This window comes from Elephantulus edwardii, unplaced genomic scaffold (assembly GCF_000299155.1).
Source record: "Elephantulus edwardii isolate Elephantulus edwardi_28Jun2011 unplaced genomic scaffold, EleEdw1.0 scaffold00101, whole genome shotgun sequence".
NCBI lineage: Eukaryota > Metazoa > Chordata > Mammalia > Macroscelidea > Macroscelididae > Elephantulus > Elephantulus edwardii.
The window spans coordinates 32811-45909 of NW_006399851.1; the positions used below are offsets into that span (position 1 = coordinate 32811).

The 13099-nt window shown below is 41.1% G+C and overlaps 1 protein-coding gene across 1 annotated transcript in view; it reads right to left on the reverse strand.

Moving 5' to 3' along the window:
* Nucleotides 1–13099, reverse strand: part of USP12 (ubiquitin specific peptidase 12) — a 122477-nt gene that overhangs the window by 29226 nt on the left and 80152 nt on the right. Inside the window, exon 3 of the mRNA XM_006891592.1 lies at nucleotides 2805–3018. Coding sequence (XP_006891654.1) covers nucleotides 2805–3018 — 214 coding nt within the window. The remainder of the gene's footprint in view (nucleotides 1–2804; nucleotides 3019–13099) is intronic.

Consider the following 13099-nt stretch of genomic DNA (forward strand, 5'->3'; position numbering starts at 1 on the left):
AGAGGAAGGATTCAAATATAGGCCAAGAATGAATAGTCTTGGATGGATTTCCCATCATTGAGTTGTTGAAACCAGTGATGAAAATATAATCTTCTTTTTTTTTTTTTCACTTATCAAGTTATACTTTTATGAGCATTTTTGACAGAAAAAAAATCAAGCTAAAATACCACTAAATTTTATCTATACAATGATCCAAATGCTTATATCAAACAATATTCAGAATTCTACTAATCCTTTGAAATTTTAAAAAAAATAAAATAAAACACACATCAGTACAGAACCGCAGCTATAACACTGGTCTTTGCCATCATGGAGCAGTGAAGTTTATATATTGGCCCTGCCACTAACTAGCTATGTGACTTTGCACTAGTAACTTTCACGTCTCCGAGCCTCATTTCTGACTCTTGTAAAGAAAACAAACACAGACCTCCAACAGGTTTTGGCTGTTATGCGCCATCCATTGGATTCTGACTCCTAGCAACCCTATATATAGCAGCTCTGAACCCTCCTCTATCCTGTGCCAACCTTATTGTCTCTGACATATCTATGTCTATTACCCCAGTCACTGAGTCAATCCATCTCTCATCCAGGGTCTTCCTCTCTTGCACTGTCCCTCCACCCTCCAAAGCTTGATATTCCTTTCTAAGGACTGGTCTCTCCTGGAAATATGCTCAAAGAATGTCAGAGTGAGCTTCCAAATCCTTGCATCCATTCACCCTCTCCAGGATGGACTTGTTCTCTAAGCAGTCCATGGTATATTCAACACTCTTCTCCAGTACCACAACTCAAAAGCATCGATTCTTCTTCTATCATCCCTAGTCACTGTCCAGCTTCCTGATGCATAGCAATTATGAAGACCATGGCATGAATCAAGTGCATCTTTGTCTCTAGACTGACATTATTGCTCTTCAGTACTCTGGAGAAGTCCTTCACAGCTGATTTTCCCAATGTAATTAATCTTTTAATTTCCTGACTGCTGGTACCAAGAGTGCTGACTGTGGAGCCAAGCAAACTGATGCTATTAACAATCTCAATCTCTTCTCCATTTATCATGATGCTGCCAGTTGGCTCCGGGTGAGAATCTCTGTTTTCTTAATGTTGAGCTTCAAATCATATTAAATAAAGGCTGCAGCAATGCCTTAGGTCCTCCTCCGTTTTGGCTGAGTCATCTGTACAACACAGGCTATTGAAGAGTCTTCCTCCAATTCTGATGCCACATTCCTCCTAATACAGTCCAACCTTCCGGATGATCTGTTCCACCTACAGATTAAAAAGGTATGGAGAAGACAGGATGCATCCCTCACACACGCCTTTCTAATTTTAAACCATGCACTGTTTCCTTGCTCTGTTCTGAACACTGTCTCCTGGTCCAAGTACAGGTTTCGCGTAAGCACAATCAAGGGCTGAGGATCAACTTCTTATTCCAATTCTGTCCTTTCCTGGCAGAGCCCCTCAGCTTGGGTTTTTTCCTCTGGCAATAACATGGAACCGCCGACAAAGGGACTGGAACCCTCAATCTTCTGAACCAGAATCCGATACCTTATCCATTAGGCCATGAGAAGGAGTGTCATCCACCACCTAAACAACATGCCTCTGGAAAATCTATGGAGCTTTGATAAATGTCGATATTTATAGAGAGGCTTCAAGCCTTTTGTTCATAGGGTCACTATGAGTCGTGCTCAACTTTAAGGCAATCAACAACAACATAACAGGGAAAGTAACACACTCCCTACCTTGGATTCCAGCAAGAACCTAATGCATTAATATACTAGAAAACATCATGAAAAAGAAAAGCATCATAATGTGAGGGAACAACATACTGGAGAGATAAGCTTCCCCAGCAATCAGGAGAAGTGATTTCTCATTTCCTGGCAGATATGAGTTGTATTTCTTTCCCACCCACCCTCCACCCGCCAGATTTTATCCTATGCCACTTACTGTTTAATTTCTTTTAAAAAAATTTTATTTTAATGAAAGTTTACAGAGACTTTGGATTTCCATTCATTCATTGCTGCACTAGAGCACGCTTCACACACTGAGTACGTCTTACAGTAACTACGCTGTTACCATCTCCTCACTAATCTAGTGCCTCCTGGAAGACCAGGATGGCATATCTGAGTCTCAATGCCAAGCATATTATTTTACATACATTAAAACCCAAAACAAACAAGCAAATCCAACAACATAAAGTCAGTTCTGGCCATGGCGACACTTCCATCGAGTCTCTGAAGCTGTTAATCTTCGCAGGAGCACACTGCTGGTAGAGTCAAACCACCAACCTCCTGGTTAGCTGCCACACGGGACCCACTACACCACCAGGCCACCTCAGGTGTACAGTTGTTACTGCTGTTCTATCTTGTCGAGTAGGAAATGACTTATAGCTGACACACTAGGGGTTTTTCGGAGGCTGTAAATCACATGAGAGGAGACTGTTTATCTTCCTCCCTCATAGCAGCTGGTGGATACGAACCATGTATGTGCCTTTGTACCGGCAGCAAAGGTCCTTACTACTCGGCCACCAGGGCTTCTTAGGCATATAGTTGTTATTGTTATGTCTTGTTGAGTCAGAAGTGACTGGGGCTGACACTCTAGCGGGTCTTCACAGGGTATAAATCACATGGGAGGAAACTGTCTTTCTCCCTCACAGTAGCTGGTGGATACCAACAGCATGCCTTTGGATTGGCAGCAGAAGTCCTTACCACTGGGCCACCAGGGCTCCTTAGGCATACACAGCTCAGTGTGCTCTATGTCACCCTCTGGTAGCTGATGCAAGCAATGCATCAAGAAAGCAGAGGCAGGATTACCGTTCTCTTTCCGTAACCTTGTAATGAACTTCTTGGGAGGAATCACGCCAACCTTCTTCTTCTGGGTGGCAATGCTGTGGAAGAGGTCTGCCAGGCATGTGAGGAGGTTCTCCTTCTTCCGGGGCTGACTCTTGTAAGCAAGAACTTTTTCCCGAAATGGACGGCAAAAATAAAGTGCTTGGAGAACAGAATTGCAGTAGCAGGTATTCCCAAACTAGAAAGAAAGAAGGAAAGTTTTGTTGTTAAATTCTTGGCAAGAATCTAAAGGGACACATTTCTGCACAGCACACAGCACGTGGCGTTCCACGACTAGCTCAGGCTTCTCAATGAGGCAGTCCTCAGCATGATCAGCTGTTTGAGACTGTGTCTTATCATAGTCTTATACGGATTTTTAATCAAGCTCACTGCAGAAAAATAAATAAAGGAAGAAACTACTATTATTTCTTCAGAAGACACTTTCAATTTTATTAATAACTTTGGAACTTTTGCTTCAATTTCTAATTTTTTTTAACATTTTGATTCGCTTTCCTCAATCCTAAAAACAACATCCTTTACAGCCTTCATGAAAAATGCTGTCTGAGAAGATTTCCTTGACTCTCATTTCCGAACAAGGACCTGGTGGTACAGCACTCAAATGCTGGCCCAAAGGATGATGGTTTGAACCCATGAGCCATCTGATAGTAGGAAAATGCTGTAATTCCAAAGACCACCTCGGAAACTCCAAAGGGCAGGTTTTTTTTTTATTCTGTCCTACCGGGTGGCTATGACTCAGAATCAACTCCATGGCAGTGAGTTTTTATGAAATCAAAGCTTAATGCTACCTTCTGCTGGCTAAATCCCTCATATAGTAAATGGACAGAGGTGAGTACCAAACAAAACACAACAGTGGTTCTTCCCCACTCTAGTGGATGTTACCCTGCCTTACTCCACTGTCCCAGGTGGTGGCCCTGAACTCTATGCCACTTCTGTCCTCGATCATCAACTGCAGGACCCTACACAGATCCTGCATCAGAGTGGTCATCTGGTCCACTTCTCCCTGACTACTAAATCCCCACTGGATGCAAACAGGGCCAGTGCTGACACCAGGCACGAGAGGACAGTCATCTGGGGCCCCTCAAGTAGGAAACCCTCAGGAGGTGGGACCTTCAAGCCAGGAGAACTGGTTGAGAATGAAATCAATGATAAGGAAAGCAGGATCCAGGGAAACTCGTCCAATCAACTGAACACCCAAATGCAAAGAAAAGTTTCCTCTCCACTCCTCCCCACTTTGGTGAGGCCCCCATTCCCCAGATCCTAGTGACTCTTAAGTAATTCAAATTAAAAATGTTTCTATAGACTTGTTTAGAAATTCAATCATATCTTATAACACAGATTTCTGGGTAAATCATATTTCACAGTAGCATTACAAATGGATTTATTAAACCAAATCCATTTGTGAACTGAGGCTACATGTATTAGAAAAGTATCACTAGACCATACAATAAACCCATACAAAGCTCATAAAAACTGTGGATGGCACAGGATTGGGCAGGGCTTGGTTCTGTCATGCCTGGGGTTGCTATGATCTAGATTTGACTGGCTGCCACTGAACAACAAAACAGTGAAAGATGTCTACTAAAAACAAAACAAAACAAAAAAACACATAAACTGAATAGAAAAATATTAACAAGGTACTCCTAGTTTAGCTCATTCTCCACCATCAACTCTACAACAATTAACTAGTCACTGGCTGTGAAGAAATAAGGGGAAGGAAGCAACCAGATTTATCAGAATACAAGAACTTATTTCCTAAGAATTTAGCTGACCATACAAACTGTTGTGATGTGAGCGGGATATTCAGCCAAAGGAAAATCTCCAAAGGCTCCTAAGTGGCTTCAGAACCCCCAAATTTCATTAGCATTATTCTTCTCCAACTTCTAATAATGTCAGCAATATCTGTTTATCTATGAGAGGAATCTTCACACAATGGTCTAGTTACCTCCTTTGCCCTGAGACAACTAACTGGATGATGCCTGGCCACCAGTACTAAATGTTTTGCTCAAAGATTCTATAGAGGAATATTGATCGAAAGAGAGAAACTGTGGAACAGATGTTTAAATTCTCACAGAATCCAGATTTTCTAGAGCCATAAAGGCTAGGTAAAACACCTACAACTGTTGCCCTAAGGTAATCTTAGGGAGCTCTAGCAGCCAAAAGGCAAGAAGCTGTGCTGCAATCCCAAAGACACGAGTTTTGAGGTCACCTGGTGCTCTGTGGCAGAAGGATGGTCTATCAGCCACTGAAAACCCACTGGAGAGTCAGCTATGGTCAGTTCTGACTCTATGGTACACAACAACAGCAAACAAGGTAGTCTTTAGATATAAGCCAACAATACACCTCGAAGTCTTCACTGAACCAAACAACACTTTAGTTTAACTAACAAAGAGTATCTGCCTTGAGCACTAGGCTCATCTAAAAAGCTATCAATGAGGGATCAAACTGAAAATAGCAGCTCAGGAGCTAGAAGCTTTGGGGGCAGTGAGTATATGCCTAGAGTAGAACAATCCTGAAAAGGAGGGTGAGGGCGGTTCTGCAGCTTGAAGTTTGTGATCAATGTCACTGAACTGTGGAAGTGTCCACACACACACTCTTAAATTGGTTTATGCTTGGCTGTATGTATTTTCAACAGCAAAAATCCCATTATTTTGAAAAAGGAAACCTCTACTCCATGCATAATACAAACAATAGTGAAAACACAGAAATTCTCATTAAGAGTAAGCTACTGCTCACAAGGATTATTTGTAACAATATTCTTTCAAGATAAAAAAACACCTGTCACTGAAAATAAAGGCATATGAGCTGTTACTAACAATGTCAGAAGTAAACACAGTGCAAATTTTCTGGTGAGTTAATTAAAATGCTGTTACTTTCTTTTCTCCACTTAAAAAATGGTCTAATTTTCTACCTGCCCAACCATGTCTACTGATCCCTAAAGGCAAGAGCTCTGAGTCACCCTACCATTGAAGGTAACAGAAAAAGAAGGAACTCAGTTCAAATGCGAACTCAATCAATATGCTCTTCTAGTAATTAAATTAAAATGAGCCTAGAAATGTACACTCAGCTAAAAACAGGCTCATAGAAAATACGCATGTGCCTCATTTTAACAAGATCCAATGGCTACAAGTGGTTAAGCAAAAGTTTCACAAAGCAGCCCACATTCAAGTGTTTACAGCACTAATAACTTAGCATAGGACTTAGCAAACAAGTATGCTGTTGTGGTTGGGTGCCCTAGGTCACTTCTGGGCCACAGAGACCCCATGTGACAGAGAACAAACGCTCCAGGGCCTTTTTGACAGGGACATAGGAAAAGTTTAAATGCTGAATTCTGAATTAACCATGAGTGTCAATCTTCATTTTGGTGGTTTGGTTGGGGTTTTGTTTGGCTTTTGGAGGGTTGTTTTGGGGTTTTTTTGGTGGTTGTTTTTGTAGTTTGTTTGTTTGTTTGTTTGTTTGTTTGTTTGTTTTTTTTACTGGCTCTAGCACAGAGCTCTGGTTGTGGAGCATGCTATGAGTGGGGTTGTGAACCACAAGGATCCAGAACAGAGCCTCAGGAGACATCTGAGCAATGTCTTCCTGTAAAGATGTGGAGCCTCAGAAACATGGAGAAGGGTCACTGTGAGAGGCAACTGACTCACCAGAAGTGAGTGCATCCCATATGCACATCTTGTGAACATCCCCATGTCATGCTGACTGTTCTTTATCATACATGGCCTATCCCCTCACCCAGCTTAATAAGCATCCATTATCCAGTAAAGGTGCCCTGGTGGCATTTCCTTTACATTTGAGTCTATGAACTAAAAGGTTGGCAGTTCAAAACCACCAGCCACTCCAAACAGGAAAGATAGGCAGTCACTTCCAATAAGAATTTACAGCCTCAGAAAGGCTTCAATGAAAAGGAAGGTCTCTGTGAGTTGGAATCAAGTAGACAGCAGTGGGTTTTAGTGGGTATTACCTAGTTACTTCTTGTTATTATTAGATGCTATCAAGTTGACTACAACTTGAAGCAGAGCAACCGTAAGAATGACATGTCTAACTCTGCCTATCCTGTGCCACCCTAACAATTTCCGTCATGTTCAAACCCACTGCTACAGTCACTGTGTCACTCATCTTGCTAAGGATTGTCCTCTCCTTTTCTGACCCTCCACCTTTCATAGCCTGATGTCTTTTTCCAAGGACCAGACCCTCCTGATAACATGCCCGATATATATATGAAGATTCACCACCCTTGCCTCTGAGGAGCACCATGGTTGCACATCCTCCCAGACAGACTTGTCGATCCTTTTGGCAGTCCATAGGACATTCAGTGCTCTTCTCCATTGCAATAAGTCAAAGGCATCGATCCTCTACCTAATTATTGAGGGGGTTTTTCCATTCCCTTCAGCTCCCCTCCCATTCCTGATAACCGTCAAAGACTGCTGCTTTCTGTGTGTAAACCTTCCCTTAGCTTTTCACAACAGTAGGTTCAGGCAATCTTGTGTAAATTGATTGGTCACCTGTATTTAGTCAACAATCAGCTGTGGGCTGGAAGCCTTTTGTTTAAGTCAATCAGGACCTAGTGGGTGGGCCTTTGTATTTAAGTTGGTTGGGTGAGGGCCTGCTGGCTGTTAATTGTGTTTGGGAAGAACATTGTTCAAGGGGTATAGCACTTGTGTGTCTGTTACTGTACTAGATAACTTGGGGTTGCTGTGATATTGAACACTGCCATTAGTATGTCAATGGTTACCCATGGTGGACAGGATTTCAAGCTCTCAGATTAAGACAGGCTTAGAAGCAGGATTGGCATCCACTTCTTAGACAACAAGCCTTTGAAAACACTATGAACATAAGAGAAACAATGATAGAACAGGGTTCAGAGCTTTTGTTCATAGTATCGCTTTGAGTCCTACTTGACTTGACGGCATTTAACACCAACAACAGGCTCAGGCAAAATGAATCTAAACTCTGACAGAACACCTATGCATGTTGTTGCTGTTGTTCTTATGTGTCACCGACTCAGAACCGAACCATAGCTGACTCTGCAGCAGATTTCCAGATGCAGTAAATTACACAGGAGGAGACTGTTCATTCTCCTACAGAGCAGCTGGTGGTTCAAACTGTGTGCCTTTGGGATTGAAGTGAACCTTCTCACCATTAGGTCACCAGAGCCCCCTATGGGTAGTGTTTTTATTGTGTACAATCAAGTCAGAACTGACCCACAGCTGACCCTCCAACAGGTTTTCAGAGGCAGTAAATCCCAAGGGAGATTACCCATCCTTTTCCCGTCAAGCAGCTAGTGGATGTAGACCATGTGCCTTTGGGATACAGCACAGCTTCTTACCACTAAGCCACCAGAACTCTACAAATTAAAAAAGGCAGGAGAATAGGAGAAACAGAAAAGTAACAATCATTTAAGAACAAAAAAAGCAGAATCCACAGGAAAAGGTTAGTAGTAAAGAACACAGCTGTGGCGTGGGCTGAAAAGTACATTCACAAATAAAGTTCAAGTCTAAGGAGCCATGGTGGACTGTGACTAAAGCATGTATCTGTCAACAAGCAGGTTGGCAACTGATGAGATGGTGTTTCTACAGAGACTTAGAAACCCTAAGGAACAGTTTTTCTGTCCTATAGAGTCGCTATGAGTGGCAATCAACAGTAATGGGTCTGGTTTGAGGTTTTACACCAGCAGCGTTGTATCTACTCCCATCTCAGATTTATTTCTGAGCATTAGTCAAGTCATATTCATCAACTGTTGGGCTCTGGGTCCACTAGATACCCCAATCTTTGTTATTCTAAGGAGACACAGAGATTGGAAACTTTACTCCCCCTCATCCAATGACTCCCTCAAGGGAGTGAAGATAATACATCTTCTGACAGCCTTTTATTAACTGTAGATGATTCTCCTTACCCTGACAGTACTGGGTTTGGGTTACTGAGCTTCAGGAGAAATACAAACACTACCTGTTCAATTTAGACTGATTATAAGGAGTAGTAAAAACAATACCTGTGTAGAAATCTTTTATTCACACAACTGACATCAGTATTTTTATACTGGTAGTAAAAGATGTTAAACAGTAGAGCAGAAAAAAATGTCATCAAGCTTTAAGACTTATTTCATGTGAGGTTTATGTAGATGCCATTTTACTTGCTCTGAGGCTAGCTGCAAACAAGTTTACAGCTAGCAATAAAATGGGGAAACAGAAATATTCACACTGGAGGAGATTAAAGGTAAAACAGCCTTTGATACATAAAATATTATGGCTGGAAAGAAATTAGGTCCTTCTGGGACACCATCAAAAAGCTAAAAGCACACCGAAGGGAAGACAACTTTACTACAATTCCAAGCACATGTTAGCTTTGGCATAAAAAACTGACAGAGGAGTCTTGGAAAATATGAAGGTAAATTCCACGAAGAAAATACCCAGAGGGGAGAGAAGGAGTTTCTTCTGGAGGGGAGACGACACAGGCAGAGGACTGCTGATTCACTGTCACAAAGTTCATGGTGTACATGCAGAGCGAGTTGCCACAGCAAAGGAAACTCACAAGACGCATTAGCGGCTCCCTTCAAATCTCCCTTATATGTCCAAATGAATTTCTGCTATCTAGAGACATAAGGAGGACTACAGGCATAGTGGTTACTATGGCTATAAACTTGTAACCTGGCTACCTTCCAAATGGTCGGAGTTTCAACCACCAGGGGGTCTGCAGGAGAAGGTAAGGTAAGCCCACAGCTCAGGAAATCCTAACAGCTCTATTCTGTCCTATTGGGCCATGCAAGTCAGAAACAACAACAGTGAGCTTGGCCTTTGAGTTACTAGGTGACAAACCAGTATATTCAACAGAACTCTGATGCAGCAGATTGACTGTTCAAAATTACTTTCCTAGCCATTGTTTTTACTTTACCACATAGTTGGGTTATACTATTATGTTTGTTATGTACCATCAAGTTGAAACTGACTCAAGGCTGACCCCAAGTGGGTTTTCAGAGATTAAAAAACCTATGAAAGGAGAATGCTCATCTTTTTCCTACGGAGCAGTAGACTGATTCGAACTGTGTGCCACTGGCTTGCCAGTGAAATGCCTTACCACTAAGCCACCAGATTCATGCCAAAAGCATGAATGACGTAAATAGCACCTCTTAGGTTATTGTTGTTAGTTGCTGCACTAAGCCACCAGATCTATGCCAATAATGTGAATGAAGTAAACAGTATCTCTTGGGTTATTGTTGTTAAGTGCTTTCGCGTCAAATACAACCCATAGCAACCCTATGAACAAGAGATCTGAAGCCTGAACTATCCTATGCCATTCTCAAACTTCCTGAACACACCCACTGCAGCAATCCCTGTATCATTCCACCTGGCTGAGGATCTTCCTCTACTTCTTTGATGCTCTGCCCTTCCAAGCATGATGTCCACCTTCAAGGAAGAGCCTCAGTTAGCAATATGTCTTAAGTATGGAAGGCAAAGCTTCAGCATGTTTGCCTCCAAGGAGCACCCTTGCTACATTTTCTCCAAGACATATTTTTGTTCTTTTATCTGTCCATGAATGCTCAGTACTCTTCTCCAACATCATAGCTCAAAGGCATCAATTCTTCTTTTCATCCTTATTCAATGCCCAGCTCTTAGATACACAGCAAGTGACTGGAAAGACAATGGCCTGATTCAAATGCACATTACTCCTCAAACTGCTATCATTGCTCTTCAATAATTCAGAGAGGTCCTTGACTGCAGAAGTGCAATACATCTAGTGTAATACATCTTCTGATTTCTTGACTGATGGTACCAAGGGTGTTGATTGCAGACCCAAGGAAAATGAAGTTGTTGACAGTTTCAATCTCTTCTCCATCTACCATGATGTTGCCTGTTGGTCCAGCGGTAAGAATTTATGTTTTCTTGACACTGAGATGCAATCCAGATTGAAGGCTATATTCTTTGATCGTCTACAACAAGTGCTTCAAGTCTTCCTTACTTTTAGTAAGCAAGACTGTGTTATCTGCATAATGCCGGTTATTTATGAGTCTTCCTCTAATCTTGATGCCACATTCTGCTTCACAGACTCCAACTACTCAAATAATTTGCTCAGCATACAGATTGAATAGGTATGGTGAGAGAATACAACCCTGACACACTCCCTTATTTTTAAACCATGCTCTTTAAACCACTCCCTTGCTCTGTTCATGCAACAGCCTCTAGTCTAGGTACAGGTCTCACATTAGGACAATTAAGTGTTCTGGGATTCCCATTATTCTAAATGTTAACCGTAACTTGTTATGATCCACACAATCAAATGTGTTTGCATAGTCAATAAAGCATAAAAATCTTCTGGCATTCTTTACTTTCAGCCAAGATCCACCAGACATCAGCAATGATATCCTTGGTGTCATGGCCTTCTCTAAATTCTATCTGAATTTCTGGCAGTTCCAAAATCAAAAAGACCTACCTCTGAATCCTAACTGCTTTAAGTAAGAGGCTCCCAACCCCCAAATGACCATTAATCACAAAATGCTCACCTAGTGGGTCCTAAATGCTGTGAATAAGAGGCTCCAGGCCCCCAACCGACTGTTAATCAAATAAAAGAAATCTACCTTTGGGATTCCAACTGCTTTATAAAATCACATCCGCTAATCAAATAAAAAAAAGGAAACCTCTTGTGTAGGAACATATAAGATATGTTGTTATTTGCCATCAAGTCACCTGCACCTCATAGCGACACTATGTACAATAGCCCTAAACCCTGCTCTATCCTGTGTCAATCTTATTATATAAAAGATATACAGACCAAAATGTAAGAAGAGACTGAAAAATGCACTAGATGGTCAAGAAGTCAAAACAGAAGGAAGAACCAGTGAAGTAAAAAGTCGAACAGGACACTTCTAATGATAGCTCAAAAAGACAATTATAAAAAATGTGCAAAGAATTGGAGTCAGTCAGAAAAAAGGAAAAAACTCACTCAGCATTTATTAAGCTCAGAGAACTGAAGAGCAAATTCAAGCCTCGAGTTACAATACTGAAAGATGCTATGGGCAAAATCTTGAATGACCAAAGAAGCATTAAAAAGAGATGAAAGGAATCCACTGAATCACTGTACCAAAAGAAATGGTTGAAACAAAGCCATTTCAGGAAACAGCATATGATCAAGAACCAATGGTGATGAAGAAAGATGTTTAAGAGCACTGAGGGCATTGACAAAAAATAAGGCCCCAGGAATTAATAGCATACCAACTGGCAGTATTTCAAGAAACAGCAGCCCTGGACATGCTCACCAGCCTGTGCCAGGAAATTTGAAGGTAGCTACCTGGCCAATTAACTGGAGGAAAGCCGAATTTGCTTACATTTCCAAGAAAGGTGATCCAACAGAATTTGGAAATTATTGAACAATATTATTAAAATCACATACAAGTAAAATCCTACTGAAGATTATTAAAAAATGGCTAAAACAGGCCATCAACAGAGAACTGGCAGAAATTCAAACTGAACTTCAAAAGGGCTATGGTATCAGCACATTAGGTGGATCTTGGCTAAAAGAAGAGACTTCTAAAAGGATGTCTGAATTTTATAGAATAGACAAAGACTTTTGACTATGTGAAACAACAAATTACAACTAACTTTGACAAGAATGGGAACTCCAGTACACTTAACTGTGCTCAAGCAAAATTCACCCCTAGACCAAGAAGCTGTTGTCCAAATAGAACAAAGAAACACTGCATGGTTCAAAATCAAGGAAAAGTCATGGATGTATCCTTTCTACATACCTATTCAATCTGAATGCTGAGCAAATCATACAGGAAGCTGGACATTATAAAGAAATATGTGCCACCAGGATCGGAGGAAGACATCAATAACCTGTGTCATGCAGATGACACAACCTTGCTTGTTGAAAATGAGGGGGACTTAAAGCACTTGAAGGTCAGCCGTCAATTGGTACAATTACTTCACAGCATCAAGATAAAACTCTTCATCACTGGGCTAATAGGAAACATGATAATAGATGGAGAAAAGCTTGAAATAAAAAAAATAATAAAATAATTTTTTTTTAAAAAAAGCTTGAAATTCTCAACCATGTCATCTTACTTGGATTTACAATCAACACCCTTGGTACTAGCAAAGAACTTACAAGAAATGCTGCACTGGGAAAACCTGCTGTCAAGGATCTCTCCAGACTGCTGAAGAGCAATGACGTCAATTAAAGACCAAAGTGTATCTGAACCCAGACATGTTCTTTTCAATTACTTACTATGCATCTGAAAATTTAATAATGCCTAAAAGTAACAGGAGAAGAAC